The 21,442-nt window shown below is 40.1% G+C and overlaps 1 protein-coding gene across 4 annotated transcripts in view; it reads right to left on the minus strand.

The window, feature by feature from the left end:
- malrd1 (MAM and LDL receptor class A domain containing 1) overlaps positions 1–21,442 on the minus strand; it is a 135,609-nt gene that overhangs the window by 63,783 nt on the left and 50,384 nt on the right. For all 4 annotated transcript variants that reach the window (XR_009821207.1, XM_062021611.1, XM_062021612.1 and 1 more), the window contains exons 15-18: positions 13,736–13,892; positions 13,559–13,669; positions 11,651–11,864; positions 11,329–11,576 (exon numbers count right to left, since the gene is read on the minus strand). Coding sequence is in view for 3 of the 4 variants with exons in the window: in XM_062021611.1 (XP_061877595.1) it covers positions 11,329–11,576; positions 11,651–11,864; positions 13,559–13,669; positions 13,736–13,892 (730 nt within the window). In the remaining variant the exon portion in view is untranslated. The remainder of the gene's footprint in view (positions 1–11,328; positions 11,577–11,650; positions 11,865–13,558; positions 13,670–13,735; positions 13,893–21,442) is intronic.

Here is a 21,442-nt window from a genome sequence, read left to right on the forward strand (position 1 = left end):
GTAAAAACCTATGTACATTTAATAGTACAATTCTGACAAATAAGCTGCCAGCTTTTTTCGTAAAAAACAAAAAACAAAACAGTGGTACTGTTTTTATATTAACCGTAAAATGTTGTAAAAAATAAAAAAAACACTATTTTACAGTAAAATTTTGTAAATGTAAAGTTTTTACTGTCAAATCGACAGTCTACTTAAAACAGTTTATATAAGTAATCATGAAATCCCAGGGTAAAATTCATACATTATTCATGGCAGCCATAACTGCCATGTGGCCCTCAATGAAAACCTCTTTGACATCCCTGGTCCCCAACATATTTTGCTTTATTCATTATTGACATATTTCTTGCCACTTTATGTTGTATATTTTTTTATTAGATTTCCAGTTCATTTTCTCATCTATTATTACACCCAAAAGGTGTTTTATTTTATTCTTTCAGTGTCTGTCTATTTGTATTTGTGTTCGACTTTCTCTTCTGCTGCTGCCGAATTGCATTATTTTAGTTTAGCTGAGCTTCAAATATAGTCTGTTTTTGTCAAACTCTCTCTTAAATGTATTCATTTATTCTGTAAATATTTGTATTAGCTTCTGGGTGTTCTCTCCTGAACAAAACGCAGACATAGTCGTGTGTTTACCTCACACACTGTAATCAGTGGCTCCCCATTGTTGTTTGTGAACCTTACAGAACATACAAACCCTTTATTTATTGAATCAAAAATGTTGAAATTCAATGATTTGGGGAATTTGCAAACAGCTAAAATGATGTACAAAGCAAACTATAACCTGATAACCAAGATTGTACAATTCTTCTCAACAAAAGATGACATATATAACCTTAGAGGAAAATCTAATTCAAAACATTTGTATGCACGTACAACATAAGACCTTGAGCATATCAATATGTGGAATTAAACAATGTACTAACTTCATGCAGTTCAATAGGTTGCTCAAACATAAACTGCTTACAATGTACAAAACACAAAAGCAGTGAAGTTGTCACGTTGTGTAAATGGTACATAAAAACAGAATACAATGATTTGCAAATCCTTTTCAACCTATATTCAATTGAATAGACTGCAAAGACAAGATACTTAACGTTGGAACTGGAAAACTATTATTTTTTGCAAATATTAGCTCATCTGGAATTTGATGCCTGCTACATGTTTCAAAAAAGCTGGCACAAGTTGCAAAAAAAGACTGAGAAAGTGCATATCAAAGACTTATTTGGAACATCCCACAGGTGAACAGGCTAACTGGAAACAGGTGGGTGCCATGATTGGGTATAAAAGCAGCTTCCATGAAATGCTCAGTCATTCACAAACAAGGATGGGGCGAGGGTCACCACTTTGTGAACAAATGCGTGAGCAAATTGTCCAACAGTTTAAGAACAACATTTCTCAACAAGGTATTGCAAGGAATTTAAGGATTTCACCATCTATGGTTCAGAGAATCTGGAGAAATCACTGCACGTAAGCGGTGATATTACGGACCTTCCATCCCTCAGGCGGCACTGCATCAAAAAGCGACACCAGTGTGTAAAGGATATCACCACGTGGGCTCAGGAACACTTCAGAAAACCACTGTCAGTTCGTCGCTACATCTGTAAGTGCAAGTTAAAACTCTACTATGCGAAGCCAAAGCCATTTATCAACAACACCCAGAAACGCCGCTGGCATATATTTACACACTCAAAGTTCGTACATCCACACGCACGCTCATTATACAAACATACTGTATACACATACTGTACATATACATTCACTGTAAAAACATACATATACACATACTGTACATATACACTCACTGTACAAACACACACATACACATACTGTACATATACATTCACTGTACAAAAACACACATACATATACTGTACATATACATTCACTGTACAAACACACATATATACTATACTGTACATATACATTCACTGTACAAACACACATATACACATACTGTACATATACATTCACTGTACAAACACACATACTGTATACACATACTGTACATATACACTCACTGTACAAACACACACATACACATTCTATACATATACATTCACTGTACAAACACACACATACATATACTGTACATATACATTCACTGTACAAGCACACATATACACATACTGTACATATACATTCACTGTACAAACACACATACACATACTGTACATATGCATTTACTGTACAAACACACATACTGTATACACATACTGTACATATACATTCACTGTACAAACACACATACACATTCTATACATATACATTCACTGTACAAACACACACATACACATTCTATACATATACATTCACTGTACAAACACACACATACACATACTATACATATACATTCACTGTACAAGCACACATATACACATAATGTACATATACAAGTACATATGCACACATACACTCATGCACATAATCACGTTTCATCAAACAAAAATTAACGTTGTTGCCCTAGGGTAAACTGGGTATAACACATGGCACACTGACAAAGCTTAACCTATTGTTACTATAACAATCTACAAGGTTAATATAGGTTGCTTCTCTTTCTTCCCCTCCATTTTTCTGCATTCTTTCGTATCTCAAGTTTTCATTACGTATATGTATTGTTGCATTTGAATAATTGTATTGTTGATAATAAAGGAAAAGTATTGGTATTGTTTATTATCAATAGCACTATTTCTATTGGTACTCATATTGCTCCATTTTTAGTGTAATAATGCTCATTGTCATTTCTGTATTATTTTTTATTTTCACTAACTGCTTATTTGCTATTACTTTTACCATCATATTTGTACATGTCGTATTTGCTGATGTTGTTGTTGTGTTTGCTGTTTTTGTCTCTCTGTCTTATCCCTATCTTGTCACCACACTTTCCCTGTCTGTCTTCCTTTTTTTCTCTTTCTATCCCCTCCTGCTCCGGCCCGGCTGCACCAAATGATAATATAAATACATTTAATAAAGTCAAAATACAAATAAGGCAACAAGAGAAGTATCCTACCCTTCTCTTTTGTAAAGTAAATCAGCCGATATGAGCATCTACATCTACTATATGATTTGCCTGAAAAGCTGGGCAGGACATTATATAAAAATAAATAAATTAAAAAAAAAGAAACGCCGCTGGCTTGGGTGCGCCCGAGCTCATCTAAGGACTGATGCAAAGTGTAAAAGTGTTCTGTGGTCTGAGGAGTCCACATTTCAAATTGTTTTTGGAAACTGGACGTCGTGTCCTCCGGACCAAAGAGGAACAGAACCATCCGGATTGTTCTAGGTGCAAAGTTCAAAAGCCAGCATCTGTGATGGTACGGGGGTGTATTAGTGCCCAAAGCATGGGTAACTTACACATATGTGAAGGCACCATTAATGCTGAAAGTTACATACAGGTTTTGGAGCAACACGGGTTGCCATCCAAGCAACATTATCATGGACGCCCCTGCTTATTTCAGCAAGACAATGCCAAGCCACGTGTTACAACAGCGTGGCTTCATAGTAAAAGCGTGCGGGTACTAGACTGGACTGCCTGTAGTCCAAATTGAAAATGTGTGGTGCAATATGAAGCCTATAATAGCAGAAGGGAGACTGTTGAACAACGTAAGCTGTACATCAAGCAAGAATGGGAAATAATTCCACTTCAAAAATGTGTCTTCTCCGTTCTCAAACGTTTACTGAGTGTTGTTAAAAGGAAAGGCATCACATATTTCGATCCTGAACGGCAAATCGAATGACACATCCCTTCTAATGACACGACTAAAGTTGGAGCGACGATAAAGTTTACCAACTTTTGGCAGAGCAACCTACGCCCGTGGTTATACTATATACACTACCGTTCAAAAGTTTGGGGTCACATTGAAATGTCCTTATTTTTTACGGAAAAGCACTGTACTTTTCAATGAAGATAACTTTAAACTAGTCTTTACTTTAAAGAAATACACTCTATACATTGCTAATGTGGTAAATGACTATTCTAGCTGCAAATGTCTGGTTTTTGGTGCAATATCTACATAGGTGTATAGAGGCCCATTTCCAGCAACTATCACTCCAGTGTTCTAATGGTACAATGTGTTTGCTCTTTGGCTCAGAAGGCTAATTGATGATTAGAAAACCCTTGTGCAATCATGTTCACACATCTGAAAACAGTTTAGCTCATTACAGAAGCTACAAAACTGACCTTCCTTTGAGCAGATTGAGTTTCTGGAGCATCACATTTGTGGGGTCAATTAAATGCTCAACATTGCCAGAAAAAGAGAACTTTCATCTGAAACTCGACAATCTATTCTTGTTCTTAGAAATGAAGGCTATTCCACAAAATTGTTTGGGTGATCCCAAACTTTTGAACGGTAGTGTATATTAAAGTACAGTTCTAATTGGGGGTAATTACACAGGATATACAACTAAATTGGGTAAAACAAGTGTATATAAATGTTATTTCATTCCTAAAGAGCTCTAATGTTAAAGCTATTCTATGCAAATATTTGATTTATTAAAAATCATACTTTGTGAAAATTAAACATGGACTACTTAAACGTGATAAGAGGTATTACTGTCAGCTCTAAAATCAGGTTTTCCCATTATTGTAATTGAATGTGGTACGCCGCCACAGCCTTTTCATTACCACCACACCTTGAAAATTATGTTGTTGTTTTTTTTACTTGAAAGCAAATTAAAATATAATGTATTGTAGCCTCCAGAAGAAATCACAGAAAGTCTGATGCAATTTTTTACGTTTATTACCAATCTTATGATAAAACGGCAATATTCCAACAGGTTTTCACCGCCCGTGCATTCTCCGCCAATCACCTTTTAGGCACGGACGGTGTGTTTGCAAACATAGGAAAAACTGACGTTAAATCCAAACCACAGAAACATAACACCTTAACATTAGCTGGTTGGTCCAGTATGAACTGATATATATACACAGCCTATTATTTGTATGTACACATTTTTTTAGCCTTTTTAAAGAAAATCATATAGCAAATTATGCAAATTACTCGACATCATGTGACCACGTCCCCACCCCAAAGTATATCTTGGCGGTTAAAGGGAAACCCTGAAAATAATATATAATCGTTATTATTTTCACTTTTCAATCCCCGAGTTGTGATTTCCATCAGAACAATAAAGGTGATTCACTTCTAATCAAGTCATTCTTTTTACCCCAGCCAGATTCTTTCTTTCATCATCCCTCAGGAGTCGACGGCATGTCTACTCTTCACTCAGCTCTCTAATTTGGCTGGCGCCTGGCTGACTGCGGGCTTGACGCTTTGATTGACAGGTCATGAGTGGGATGAGACAGACCAACGTGCCAGTCGAGCCACTGATTAAGATTAACAGCAACGCACTCACACTCTACAAATTTGAAAAAGGTGTTAAATTCCCATCTTGTCAGTGTGAAGGTGTGCAGAAAACGTATGTTTTAATGTTATGTCAACACGATGATTTGGGATTTTGTGTCAAAAACATAAAAAAAGATGTTAAAAAAGTTCAACATTATTTTGTGAAACGATCAACCAAGTATGCTAATTATGTCAACAAGTAGAGCTTTGTCTGCAATAGTGCTGCGGCGATTCGTTGAAGTACCGGAGTTTTCGGACTATAAGGCGCAATTAAAATCCTTTCATTTTCTCAAAACTCGACAGTGCGCCTTATAACCCGGTGCGCCTAATGTATGGAGTAATTCTAGTTGTGCTTACCGACCTCAAAGCAATTTTATTTGGTACATGGTGTAATGATACATGTAGATGGAGATATGACGGCAGTCACACATAAGAGACACGTGTAGACTGCAATATGATGGCAGTAAACTGCAATATGATGGCAGTAAACAACACCAAAACTTTTAAATGTTCCATTGAAAATAAAGAACATTACACACGGCACTGAAAAACCTGTCAAAATGTTTTAGTACGACTTTGAAGCCGCACCGCTTGATGGATTGTCGGCCCATTACGGCTACTGTAGTCAGAGCTACAAGTATTACTATGGTGTGTGTGTATAAGGACCCCAAAATGGCACCCATTAGCAGACATTATCTGGTGTTTTGTTTCACAATATTATGCAAAACCAACTTTTACCTTCAGGTACCTGCAGATTTGTATTTGAGATCTGCATAAGTCCTGAAAATTTGCAGGACCTTCTTCTTCTCTATCTTCTTGTTATGGGACATTCATCCTCCGCTGTTGCCATTTCTAATATAAAGTAGTGTAAAGTTCTTACTTATATCTGTCAGTAAACTCGCCATGAAAGCACTAAAATATAGTAAGTTTTTCATTATTCACCCAAGGAACTTTAGTTATTAGAGAGTTCCGGTCGGATGGTTTTTCAAGGTACACATTTCCGGCCTTGATGTTGCACTTTTAATTTTCCTGAGGGAACTCTCCTGAAGGAATCAATAAAGTACTATCTATCGATCTAGTGAGCCACGGATGAGGAGATGCTGCTCCGTTATTGATTGAAGTAAAGTGTGAATGTCATTAAAACAGTTAGCGCCATCTTTTGACACTTCTTCCACTCCCGTCCTTGCACGCTACACCGCTACAACAAAGATGACGGGGAGAAGACGCTGTGGAAGTGGAGGCACGTAAATAAGACCGCCCACAAAACAGCACATCCTGAAGAGACTGTCAGAAAGTGACTTGAAGATGATCTGTAAAACATCATCTATGCAACATTGTGATCTACATGTTATGTAGACCACAAGGAAGTCTTTTACATTTAAAATAATAATAATAATAATACCCATCCATCCATCCATCCACCTTCTTCCGCTTATCAAAGGTCGGTTCGCGGGGGCAGCAGCCTAAGCAGGGAAGCCCAGATTTCCCTCTCCCCAGCCACTTCGTCCAGCTCCTCCCGGGGGATCCCGAAGCGTTCCCAGGCCAGCCGGGAGACATAGTCTTCCCAACGTGTCCTGGGTCTTCCCCGTGGCCTCCTACCGGTCGGACGTGCCCGAAACACCTCCCTAGGGAGGCGTTCGGGTGGCATCCTGACCAGATGCCCGAACCACCTCATCTGGCTCCTCTCCATATGGAGGAACAGCGGCTTTACTTTGAGCTCCTCCCGGATGACAGAGCTTCTCACCCTATCTCTAAGGGAGAGCCCCGCCACCCGGCGGAGGAAGCTCATTTCGGCCGCTTGTACCCGTGATCTTGTCCTTTTGGTCATGACCCAAAGCTCATGACCATAGGTGAAGATGGGAACGTAGATCGACCGGTAAATCGAGAGCTTTGCCTTCCGGCTCAGCTCCTTCTTCAACACAACGGATCGATACAGCGTCCGCATTACTGAAGACGCCGCACCGATCCGCCTGTCGATCTCACGATCCACTCTTCCCTCACTCGTGAACAAGACTCCGAGGTACTTGAACTCCTCCCCAACCCGGAGATGGCACTCCACCCTTTTCCAGGCGAGAACCATGGACTCGGACTTGGAGGTGCTGTTTCCCATCCCAGTCGCTTCACACTCGGCTGTAATAATAATAATGATAATAATAATAATAATAATATGACCCCTTTAATGCGCTTTATAATCCGGTGCACCTTTTGTATGAAAATAAAGACCTGAATAGACTCGCTCATCGGCAGTGCGCCTTATAATCCGGTGCACCCTATGGTCCGGAAAATACGGTATGCTGCGTTCCATTTGTACTGGGAAGTCGGAATTTCTGAGTTCCTGGGAGGAAACTTCAACTGGAATGCCCCGCCGAGGTTGGATTTCCTACTCGGAAAGTCCTCAACACTCCTGAGTTGGCTTCAAAGATTGCTGCTTTGTGTGTAAACAATAATAGAAGCTTCTGTAATAACCGTGACTAGCACTTCGATTTTTTTTGTCGCACTAAATCAGCCATACACGATGTATAGTTGGACAATTATCTATTATCTCAATTTGTAAATTGAGACAACGATGTCTAACGTTGGATCCACGTTGTTGGTTGAAAAATGACTACATTTCAAAAGGTCATATCAAAGTCACAACCTGACGTTGAATAAATGTCGTCAAAAAGCATGTCGTTTCAACGTTGTATTTGTGTTGTAGAGTATTGGTTGGGAAATGACCAAAATTCAATGGTCAAATCAACGTCACAACCTGACATTGAATAAACGTAAAATTTCAATGGTCAAATCCACGTGACAACACAACATTGATTAAACATTTGCCAAAAAACATGTTTCAACGTTATGTTTCAGTTGCTCAACGTCAGGACCTACTTCAACAAGTTCTCAATGTTGTTTTAATGCCTTGTACCTGCTGGGAAAACATACATTTTTTATTTTTTAAATAGTCTTTGTGACAGAGTGCATGAACTTGGTACTCATCACTCGTCTCAACAGGTCTAATTCCCGTCATTATGTTATTGGTTTGCTAGCATTTATAAGAGAACTGGTTTCATTTTGTATCAGATATATGTATGAATTTAACCGTTGCAAGCTACTTACATGTGGTGGCAGCTCATCTTCAGAAATGTTTGGGGCGGAGCCGCCAGGTATTTCCTGGTTTTGTGAGGTTGATGACGTCATCACAGACAACTTCAGATCATACCAACTCACATGGAGTAGTTTGTTTTCTAGTTAGATTAATCTTAGGTTTGGTTCAGAGAGATATGAGGGTTAGATAGCAATAGTATCTTTGGGTTCCTTTATTTTAACACGATGACGACACGCTATTGTAGGGTAACTGTTTGACATGTAGAAATGTTACATTATGTTGGTAAGCAAACCTGTGGACAACAGTGGCGCATGCCAGGTAGTATGGGAAGTCATAAAAGAGCAGAAAGTTTATGAGCGGGGGCCGTTTTGTTGTGAACAATTCAGACGTGCTGATGCCAAAACACATGCTTTCCTTCCATGATTTGAGTGAGTAGATTATTTGCTTTGTAATTTTGATTGTTTAAAGTAGTGATGGGTTGATGAGGCGTCATGAAGCGTTTTGACACATTGCAAAACTGTATTGATACTGTGTCGATACTGTGTCACTAAATACTGACATCTACTGGACATTAAAATCCCTACAGGCAACCAATGGACCGACTCAACTGACACTGATTTTATGACTTAGTATATACAATAATATAAACCAAGTCATTGTATTTCATTTATCTTCATTTAAATAAAAATATATTTGTATCTTTTTTAGATACAGTCAATAAATAATGTGAACATGTATCATAACATGGAAATCTAAGTACGTGTTGTGAATGAGGATGCTTGTGGACTGGGATTTTTATTTATTTATTTATTACACATTTTTATAAAAAAAAAACAGTTTTTCCAACGTATTCAATTTTAGACGATTTCTCTCCTTAGTTATTATTTCTCCGGCTGTAGAAAAGACCCGCTCACAGGGCACAGAGGAGGCGTCAGTGCGACACAGTTCGCGTATCGGTCACGTGACCGAAACAGCTCATGATTGGTCACGTGACTTTCTAAAAGCGGTAGGCGCACCGACACAGGGTTTTGCTCTATGAGCTTGACGCATGCGCCGATGCATCGGTGTTGACGGACCCATCACTAGTTTAAAGTTAAAAGTACCACTGATAGTCACACCCACACTAAGTGGGGTGAAATTACCCTCTGCATTTCACCCATCCCCTAGTTCCACTCACTGGAAGGTGAGGGGAGCAGTGAGAAGCAGCGGTGGCTGCGCTCGGGAATCATTTTGGTGATTTAACCCCCAATTCCAACCCTTGATGCTGAGTGCCAAGCAGGGAGGTAATGGGTCCCATTTTTATAGTCTTTGGTACAACTCGGCCAGGGTTTGAACTCACGACCTACCGATCTCAGGGCGGACACTCTAATTCAGACCTGGGCATTCTGCGGCCCGCGGGCCGCATCCGGCCCTTTGTGCGTCCCTGTCCGGCCCGCGTGAGGCCAATTATAAATTACAAAATACATTTAAAAAAGTATCTATGTCGAGTGTGCAATACAACGGTGCTGCTTTTGTTTTGAAAATCGTTATTTGTTTTACTTCCGGGTGGACGTGTGCGTGTGCGTGATTGTGAGTGAATGTGAACAGCTGCAATTACAAAATAAAGTTGAAAAAACATCTATGTCGTGCGCGCAATACAACTGTGCTGCTTTTATTTTGAAAAGTATTATTTATGGGCGTGTGTCCGTGTGTAACCTGTGAGTGAAGGTGCACATGCAGCGACAAGTGATGCCCGGTTTACACCCGAGACGCTAAAAAGAGAAAAGTTGATGAGGAATGGCGTGTTTTCAACAAGACATAGACTGCAAAGCAACGTCCCCTCACCTAAGGTGCGTGCCTTCGCAATTGCGCACTGCTCAAGCGTCTGCTGCGCGCAGCAAATATATGCCGCGCACCAAATCAAATCCCATCTGAATTCTAAACAAAATAAACATATTTATTCTATGTAATTTTGCAATGCAACTTTGAGTGACAGTGACAACAAGCGGCCCTAATGGTGTTCGTCAACACCGTTCAATTGAACACCGTTCAATTATTGTAACGTCTATCGAGATGCTTCGAGGACAGGAATTATATCAATCACTTTATTGAACAAAACTGTTTATATTCGGACATAACCACACCAAAAACATGAGTAAAACAATTCTATCTCGAAAAACTAGTCATTTTCTGCCGTACAAACCAGGCCAAAAGCAACTTGTCATCTGTCACCAACACACATACCACTAAACCACTGGTGCGTTTATGGCCACACAAAAAGTCGGACAACTCAAACACCACACAAAGTTACACTATGACTCCTCAGTCATACGTGTGCTTATTTTACTGTCATTTATTATTAATGTAAATTTATTTATATTAGTCATGGAATGCTGTTACACACACTATGTTGAAGTATTACTATTATTATTAATTATTATTATTATTATTATTATTTATCTTACGGTATATATCAAAAATAATATTGAGCAAAATTTAATTGAAATATTGTCGATGTGGCCCTCCAGCAGTGCTCGGGTAGCTCATGCGGCCCCCGGTAAAAATTAATTGCCCACCCCTGCTCTAACCACTACTGAGCTACTGCTGAGTGGCCTTGTGCCTGAAGTAGCTACTTTGATTTTTTTGTTCGGTTTTACACGTGTTTAAGACATGCTTTGTCAATAAACAGGCCACTTCCAACAAACTGAAAGTCTGTCTTCCTATCATTTGGCCCTCGGACGCCAAATTACAGCAGTCTTCAACAAAACAACTTGAATTTGTCCCTAAAATCGATATATCGCCCTGCTTAACTAAATGTATTCGATATTTCCATTTTGACAGAAAAGTGTTGTATCAGTAATCTCCAGCATGGATGCTAGCTACCGAACACCGTTATTAACAATTTCAGCACTTTGGACTCACCTTGCACTGGGAGCTTCTGTAGCTTAGTACGGGCCCTGATACACGGGCGGTATTCCCGGCCGCCTGGGGGAAGGAGCTCTCAAGGTAGAGGTAATGTCCAGCGGGGTCTCTCAGAGTGTGGTCTGTGGACGGCCCTGTGCCCAAAGTGGGGGTGCTGCCAGCTTTGATCTGCCAATCAAAGTCGTCCTTCAAGCACTGGTGCCAGGAGCAGAGGTCAAATTCAAAGTTGCAGCGTCCACTAAAACCCTCTGAAAGGTGAGGGATAAAAAAAAAAGAAGTGAAGCGGTTAAAAAAATGTAAATGAAATACGTGCTGGTCTCACTGCAGATGTAGGGGTCCTCGTCTGAGTCGTCCCCACAGTGGTCGATGAAGTCGCAGAGGTTGTCCTGAGGGACGCAGCGGCCGTTGGCGCAGGTGTACTGCTCGGGCGTGCACGGCAACGCCGAGGGCAGCGGAGGGGGGCAGTCCATGAAGCTGACGTCGTCGATCACCACGTCGCCCATGTAGCTGATCCCCCGCTTGGCTCGGAACACCACCTGGCAGCATCCAAAACATCATTCTTGCTAGCAGCGCCCTAATAAGCGACGGATTTGAAAGGAAAAAAGGCGACTTGGAAGTTTTCCACGTGTAAAAAACAAAAAAAGGCTTCATTGCCTTGGCGCTGATTTGAGGACGGTTTAAGGGTTTAAGGTTCGCATACATCAGTGTGATGAATCAAAGCCTTGGCTGAGTCTAGTTTGGTCTTGTTGATCCTGAAGTCCACTTAATGGCTCATTACTGCCACTTTCAGTTTGACCAGTTGGCCGACTAAAACAGTAATTGGACGATTTGAAACAGCAGATCATCAACAAGTTTTTCAACTGACGATTGTATGTTGGAGAGTAGGGTTGTACGGTATATTGGTATTGGTATAGTACCGCAATACTAATGAATCATATTTGGTACAATACTGCCTCTAAAAAGTATCAGTCCAACACCCGCCCTTCCATCATCGTCACGTCGTTACATTGCTGGTTTACGAGCAGAGGAGCAGGTTTGGCAGTGCACAATCACGGAGTACTTACAAGCAGACACTGTGTGTAGACAGAAAAGGTAGAACGGAAGCATTTTGGCTTAAAAACTAACGATAAAGGTGAAATTATAACACTGAAACACCCTCAGGAAGAGGTGCTTTAAGACATGGCTAGCTAGCTGGCTAGCAGCTAAAGTCCATCCGCAGTCTGCAGTGTTTTAGCTACTTCTAAATCACTAATCCTCGCCTCCATGGCGACAAATAAAGTAAGTTTCTTACAAGTATCATCCCTGCAGGACGAGGAATAGCTAAACATGCTTCACTACACACCGTGGCTCACCGGCGTGAAAATGCAAACAAACGCCATGGGTGGATCTACACCTGACATCCACTGTAATGATACCAAGTACAGAAGCTATATATTATATATATATATTATATAATATATTATATATATATATATATATTATATTATAGTCGATACTACTATAATTACATCGATCTTTATTAGCATCACAAATTATTTTTTAAATGTTTTTATTTATTTATAATATGTTTATAAACTCAAGAAATATGTCCCTGGACACATGAGGACTTTGAATATGACCAATGTATGGTATTGGTATCAGATTGATAACCAAATTTGTGGTATCATCCAAAACTAATGTAAAGTATCAAACAACAGAAGAATAAGTGATTATTACATTTTAACAGAAGTGTAGATAGAACATGTTGAAACAGGAAGTAAGCAGATATTAACAGTAAATGAACAAGTAGATTAATAATTCATTTTCTACCACTTGTCCTTAATAATGTTGACAAAATAATAGACTGATAAATGACACAATATCAATGTTTTCAATCAATCAATCAATGTTTATTTATATAACCCTAAATCACTAGTGTCTCAAAGGGCTGCACAAGCCACAACGACATCCTCGGTACAGAGCCCGAAACAATATGTTGTTTACTTACTACTAAAAGACAAGTTGTCTAGTATGTTCACTATTTTATTTAAGGACAAAATTGCAATAAGAAACATATGTTTAATGTACCCTAAGATTTTTTGTTAAAATAAAGCTCATAATGCCATTTTTTGTGGACCCCTTTATTTATAAAAGTATCAAAGTACCGAAAAGTATCGTGATACATTTTGGTACCCGTACCAAAATATTGGTATCGGGACAACAGTATTGGAGAGTAAAGGCTTGTCCAAACCTGAATGTCACGTGACAGCCCCAAGAACACTTCTCCTCGCCGCCATTTGTTGCCCTGGTTACCAGTCTGAGACCAAACCGCGTGAGTGACGTTGCCGCGCCGCAGCAACACCTGAAAAGACAAGGCACGGCTTGTCGGAGTGACGAGAGACGGGCGAGTCATTGAGCACTTTCTCACCTGCAGGGAACCCACGGTGAAGCCGCCCATGTGGTACCAAAAGACCAGGGTGCACTGTGGCCCAGTGGAGGAGATGACGGGCGTCTGGAGGTCGCTGGTGTGACCGTAGCCGCCGTTTGAACTGTCGGCGCACATGTACCAACCTTCAGGGCTGCCTCTGCAACAAGCACACGCAACACAACTCAGCGGGGCTTGCTTGTGTCTGTAGGGGTCACCACAGTAGTGGTTTGAACATACCCTCCAGAGAACAGAGCTGTGGACTAGGATCGACCGATATGGGAGCCTTAAATATTGGCCCATACAGATGTTGATTTGATATGACTTCAGCAGGAATCATTCATACTTCTCTCCCTGTAACGTATGTCTGCTCTTAGCGGGATTGTGCCGAAAATGTAATTTCAGTTCTTATGTGTCTTGTACATGTTAAGAATGGACAAATAAAGCTGCTCTGCTCTGCTCTGCTCTACTTTTGTTTTGTAGTATGAAATGTTTGATCAAGTAAAATTAGTCAAACTGAGAACAATGGTGGGACACTAACCTATTTATTATTGTCCGTTGGGAATGGACTTAAGCTGTTTTTAAGTTGAAGTGGCGTGGTAAATTATTCTGGGGACACCTACTGGCCAAAATAATTCATTAAGTTGAATGATGGACACATTTTGTTACTGGATACTTTCTAATATGCTTCTGCCTTGGGAGACTTTGTATGTATAAGTAGTATGCAACTATAACTCAAATTTGCAATTCCGAATTCCGTTTGGAACTCCGTGTGAATGCCCTATGTGCGGGAGCTGCCGGACCATTGGTATGCGTGAGCGTAACTGAAATGCTTGTATGTCCAGGGTGAGTGGAGTGTGTGGATGTAAAAACTGTTCGAAACGATTGAGAAAGTTGGGATAAGAAGAGGTTTGTATATTGACCATTCATTTTCAGTGGGGGGAAATTCCTGGTAATTCCAGGTAATTTTCGGTACCGGGAAACAATGTTCCCTCTAATTTTTCACGTGTGTGAGCAAATGCAAAAACTCCCTGAGCATTCAGTGGAGCCCATGTGAGCAACATCAGACGTGCACACTGTGGCTACACTTGCAGCACACCTGTCCCAAACCTGACTAAATAACAAGTTCAATCTCCTTCCATCCATCCATTTTCTACCGCTTGTCCCTTTCGGGGTTGCAGGGGGTGCTGGAGCCTATCTCAGCTGCATTCGGGCGGAAGGCGGGGTACACTCTGGACAAGTCCCCACCTCATCGCAGGGCCAACACAGATAGACAGACAACATTCTCTTACTATTATAATCAAATGACAGCAGTCATTTCCATTTCTAATATAAGTGTTTAGGCCCACTTACAATGACAATAACAAAAAATATTGTTTTTCATGAACTGTGTACTTGTATTGTATGTCTGGGTGGAGGTCCTGCTTTGGAAATAATTTGTACCCCTTTCAGACATCGCATTTAGTTCCCATTAAAACATTCACATGTTGCACAACGAGATGTAAGCAGGGGATCATGTGTACATTCCTGCAACTTCCTGTTTGTAAAAAACATATTTTTATTAGTATTTATTTAGTACACTAACAGCATTTCATGATTAATATTTATAAATTAAGATTCCTAATAAATGACACTAGAATAAGCACACATTTGATTGGTAAATCATAGTGTAACGACCTGGAATGACACTTTATGTGTGGTGTTGGAGTTGTCCGACTTTTTGTGTGGCTGTAAACGCATCACTGGCTAAGTGCCATATGTGCATGTGTTGGCGCAAGTGAGAAAGAGCGAGCGGCTGCTGTTGATATAACAAAGTTGCTTTTGGTCTGGTTTGTACTGCAGAAAATGACCACTTTTGCTAGATATCATTTTTTTTACTAATGTTTTGGTGATGTGTTTATGGCCGACAAAGAGTTTTGCTCAGTAAAGTGATGGTTGGAATTCATGTCCTCAAAGCGTCTCGACAGACATTACAATATTTGAACAATGATGCCGAAAATGGTTTCCTCTGTCGTGTCCATGTGTCGAAAATTGTTATGCGCTTATTTTTTAATTTGATTTTGTGCGTGGCATAGATATACCGTGCACAGAGGACGCTTGAGCAGTGCGCAATTGCACAGGCGCGCACCTTAGAGGGAACGTTGCCGGGAAACATGCTGGCTTGAATGTCCAGGGTAAGTGGAGTGTGTGGATGTTGGAACGGTTCAACTCGGATGAGAAATGTGGGACATGCAGTCGATTGTGTATTTCCCATTCATTGTCAATAGGGAGAAAATTACTAGAAATTCTTGGAAAACCGGGAATTTGGGGAAAGAGAAAACATGTTTTGCGTTCGACATATGTGAAGGGCAGTGTGGGTTGATGGTTGAAAGTTTGGAATCGAGTAAAAAAAAGGCGAAAATATTTGAGAATTTCTAGCATTGTATAACTATGAATAACTCCATTCATTTAAATGGGATTTTCCTAGAGTTTTGGGAATTTCAGGATTTTTTTAAAAATATAGGTACTATAACAATTGTCTTGGATTAAATGAATGGGTTGGTGTTGGAATTTTTCAAAACGGTTGAAAATTGTTGACGTAGTAACAGTTTAAATTTAAATGGGTATTTCGGGAGAACCGGGAATTTGTACCAAAAAAAAAGGATAACTTTTGTTGTCCCAACTAAAAAATGTTTTGAAGGTGGAATGTTGAAAAATGTGGACTGTGAAAACTTTCCAGGAAGAGGTGAAAATAGGGCTTTGGAAAACCGGGAATTCCTTGAATTTTTTTTTTACATGGAAAATGGTAGTCTGATTGTTCAAGGTGAGTGGAGTGTGTGGATGGTGGAACGGTTGAACTGGGTGAGAAATGTGGGAATTGTGCAAGTTTGAAAAATGGCCCATTTTTAATGGACAACATGACCTGGAAAACTAGGAATTCTGGGATATTTTTTTTGTTGGGGGGGAAAGCTCACAACTCCCGATCGAGCCGAACGTTTTGTTACTCGAACGGTTCGGATCAGACGAAAACTGTGGGCTGTGGAGTGGGCCAAAGTTTTGTGGCGGAATAATAATAAAATGTATCGTTTTTTGGTGTAGAATCTGCTTGGGCATTCACACAAATATTTAATACTTATATTTGCAAATGTGCAGTTTTAGACTGCCATATTGTTCAATGAAAGACACTTATTACAGGTGTCTAGCTTGGGTGCTGTTGTGTTTAACTGTTGTGTAACTGCTAGCAAGTAGCAGCCTACCATGTTTACCTTTTGTAAATGACTTGATGATAATACAAGAAAAGACCAACCTAGTGTGCTTATTGGCAGACATCTAGCTGTTAACTGGCTGTCCATCTTTGTGCAAGTACGACTGCTTGTATTGTAGCGCTTATATCAGACATTTTGCATGCAAGCTCATAATTTGATACTTTTTTCATAGCTGATCATCAATACCAGAACATTTGTTTTGGTTAATTTCTTTTCTCAGAGTTGGAAAAAAATGGCCCAGTTATGCAAGCCACAAATGTCCCCTACACAGGATATTGGTTATCAGGAATTTATTGAGCAAGAAACCAGCGTTTCTTAAAGTTATCTTTTGCTGTCATTACACAGCAGCCGGGAGGATGCTAACTTTCAAACCAGTTGCAAGAATTATATCCCACCCTCTCTACCTACACAAAAATGTGCACGCAGGAAGCCATGACTGCATATTGTTGTTTGCGTCTCTGGGATTGCTTTGTGTATGGACCTTATTTTCCGGATCATAGGGCGCAACGGATTATAAACCGCACTGCCGATGAATGGTCTATTTTCGATCTTTTTTCATATATTAGGCGCACCGGATTATAGGGCGCATTAAAGTAGTCGTAGTATTCTTTTTTTTCTAAATGTAAAAGACTTCCTTGTGGTCTACATAACATGTAATGATGGTTCTTTGGTCAAAATGTTGCATAGATGATGTTTTACAGATCATCTTCAAGTCGCTTTCTGACAGTCTCTTCAGGATGTGCTGTTTTGTGGGCGGTCTTATTTACGTGCCTCCACTTCGACAGTGTCTTCTCCCCGTCATCTTTGTTGTAGCGGTGTAGCGTGCAAGGACGGGAGTGGAAGAAGTGTCAAAAGATGGAGATAACTGTTTTAATGACATTCAGACTTTACTTCAATCAATAATGGAGCAGCATCTCCTCATCCGGAAACAACAACACCGGAAATGTGTCCCGTGAAAAACCGTCCGACCGGAACTCTCTAATAACTAAAGTTCCTTGGGTGAATAATGTAAACTCACTACACCGGTATGTTTTAGCGCTTTCATGGTGAGTTTACTGACAGATATAAGTAAGAACTTTACACTACTTTATAATAGAAATGGCAACAGTGGAGGATGAATATCCCATAACAAGAAGATAGAGAAAAAGAAGAAGCTTATCGACTACGGTGTCGACACGGACTACAAAGGCAGCATGCGCAATTTTTCAGGATTTATGCAGATCCCAAATACAGATCAGCAGGTACCAGAAGGTAAGAAAAGTTGCTTTTGCACAATATAGTGAAACAAAACACCAGATAATATGTCTTACCTTATACACACACCATAATAACACTCATATGTTTAATGCTCCCACAATCAATCAAGCGGTGCGGCTTCATAGCTTACCAAAGACGTACTAAAACATTTTGATAGATTTTTGAGTGCCTTGTGTAATGTTCTATATTTTCAATGGACATTTAAAATGTTGATGTTGTTTACTTGAGACATATTGCCATCATAGTGCAGTCTACACATATCTCTTATTGTTGACTGCAATCTACTGGTCACACCATGTACCAAATAAAATAGCTTTGAGGTGGGTAAGCTCAACGAAACATATTCCTTACATTAGGCACACTGGGTTATAAGGCGCACTGTTGAGTTTTTAGAAAAATAAAAAATATTTAAGTGCGCCTTATAGTCCGGAATATACGGTACGTGCACTGCAGGCATGTGCGTGTGTACGAGATGGCCATGAACTACGAAGGCGAGCATCAGTATCGGATCAATACTACTTTGATGAGATTGATAATTCCGTTGCAATTTCTCGACGTTATACAGTCAGCAAATTACTCGATTTCCCTCACGGTTCACCTATTCCATCTGTGCAAACACCGCAACTCTTTCTCTCTCTGCTGCTAACTCAGGCACACTTTGCCCCTCCTTCTCCCCTTGCTCAGCCGAAGAGCGCAGAGAGCCACACTTGAGAGCAATCAATTTTTTTGCATTTATTGTAACGTCATTTTGGACAAGTCCCTTTTTTCCTAAAAAATTATGTAAAACGTAATAAGAGAATTATTTAATTATTTTTGCACTGTTACAGTCGTCCCTCACCACATCGTGGTTGCGGCCTTCACTCCATCGCAGATTTTTTCAAAGCATATTCTACATATTTTTGGCCTGAATTAAGCTTTGAAAAAAAATCGAAAGAAAGAAAACTGGCACTCATTGAGGGCGGACGCTCCCCTTTCCTATCCCTTATCTCTCCTGCTTGCTTCTTTGTCTTGTCTTATCTTTTTTGTTGCCTCTTTTCGCACTGCTCTCCAAATCTAAACATTGGAACTATTTCACTGGCCTCAATGAAACTGACAAGATCTTGGGTTTGGGGGAACCTGCTTGTCGTGACGGAGCGGTTGTTGCTGGACACACGACGGACTCTTGGGAGAAGAAGGAGTGCCGCGTGCCTGGCGACCCTTTCAGTCGAGGACGTGAAGATATCCACCTATTCGGAATTATGACAACAGGACATCTGCTGATTGGAGTAAGCGTTTCCCTGGTTTGTCAACAAATTGGAAGTTGCTGGCAGTCTTCAAAGTACCCCAAAGCTGCCACAAATGATTGGAGGATGCATGAAGAACTGTGGACACTTTGTGATTTGGATCACATCAGACTGTCTGCCCTGCAGGATGAATTTTGAGGATCAGTCATAGACAATTTAGAGTGAAAAGTAAATTGTATTTTCACTCGTATACTAAACATTCTAACTTGGATTGTTTCCCTGGCTTCGAGACTCTCCCGAAGGACAGTGCGGCGAAGACACAACAAACTCCCTTCTTGTCTCTCATGGACACACACCTGTTGTTGTTGACTACGGACAGACTATCGGCTGCACAACATCGAGGCCGCGGAACAGAGACACGCGGCAGGCTTACACACAAACACATGCATCCACAAAAAATATACGCCACACACACATACCCCACCCCCAATCCAACGCCCTTGACACAAATCCCATAGGGGTGATGGATGGATGGGCAGCGCCTGAAGAGCTGCAGCCCGCCACCATGGCCCCCCACTCCCTCCCCTCTGTTGCTAGATATCTTGAGATGTACGTTGTAATATGTATACCGTATGTGCTTTGCTATGGAGGTTTTTTTCCCCACTCCAGACTGGAGTGGGGGTAGTGTAGATTGTAATTTTTTTACTCATCCTTCCCCAGCCTTTACCTTTTTCCCATCTTTTACGGGGCGCCTTGTGGCGACCCATCAGCGTTCCTGTTCTGTAACCCAGTACACTGTTTGTTTGTCTAATCTTCAACGGCTTTGTGCTGAAAACATAGTTTCGTTGTACTTGTGCAATGACAATAAAGACCTACCTACCTACCTATTTTTTAAACGCATAATTGCAAAAAAAAAATAAAAAAAATAAAATCAATACTGTGTTAGTATTGGCCACGAGATGAGACTAAACCAATTAGTGTGCTGTCCAGTATGGTGGCCCCTGATTGGCTCAGCCTCAGGCAGCACTATATTAGATTAAAAGGTTGTAAAAGTGACTACTTGGGTGAGGTTTCACATTTAGATGTCTCTCATAATATTAAACAAATGTTTTTAATCCAACTTTTTTTATTGGCATTTTCAAATACAGAAAAAAGTGCAAGTCGAAACAGTACAATTTTAAAGTCAGAAAATTCTTCACACCCTTTCCCTTAAAACCCAAATCCCCCACCCACCCTCCCACCCCACTCAGGTCACACTAACAAGGGACATACGGCACAATCATATACAGAGCCGGCCCAAGGCATAAGCGTACTAAGCGCTTGCTTAGGGCCCCGCGGCCACCAGGGGGCCCCCAAAAGCAATTAACAAAAAATTCTTATTTTTTATTTTTTGTATGTACGAGTCTGAGTCAGACTCGTACATGGCAGTGATTAGTATTAATAACAAAGTCGGCCATCAGATTTCTTACAGCGATGTCATAAATGACTTTGCCTCCAGAAAAGCCAGGAAGCACAGGTTTTAAGGAGTGGGTGGAGTGGTGTAGGTGGTGAAGAACAGAGGAACAAAACTGTGATGTGATGGTCAAATGTGTGAATTAAGGACCTTAATTTAAGGTAGTTTATTTTGATTTTTTCCCCAAAAATGTTTTGCACATCGTTATGTACATTTACATAGTTTTAATATGTAGTAACTTTATATTTGTTTATAAACCGTTATGTTACCTTGTTTCTGGTAACTCTGTTCATTAATATTATTTAAGTATTTGCTTGATATTTAATTTAATTATGTTGTTTTTTGTACAATTGAATTTGTTCCTTTTTATATATATTTAAGTGATTTTATTGTTGCACTTTATTGTTTTTCTTGCACTACGAATTATTTTTGCACATTGCTGTTTCAGGTTTTTGTTACCTAAAATAATAAAGTGAATCAGAATCAGCTTTATTGTCCAGTTATGTTTAACACACATGGAATTTAACTTCAG

Source organism: Entelurus aequoreus, linkage group LG15, assembly GCF_033978785.1.
Source record: "Entelurus aequoreus isolate RoL-2023_Sb linkage group LG15, RoL_Eaeq_v1.1, whole genome shotgun sequence".
Taxonomy (NCBI): Eukaryota; Metazoa; Chordata; class Actinopteri; order Syngnathiformes; family Syngnathidae; genus Entelurus; species Entelurus aequoreus.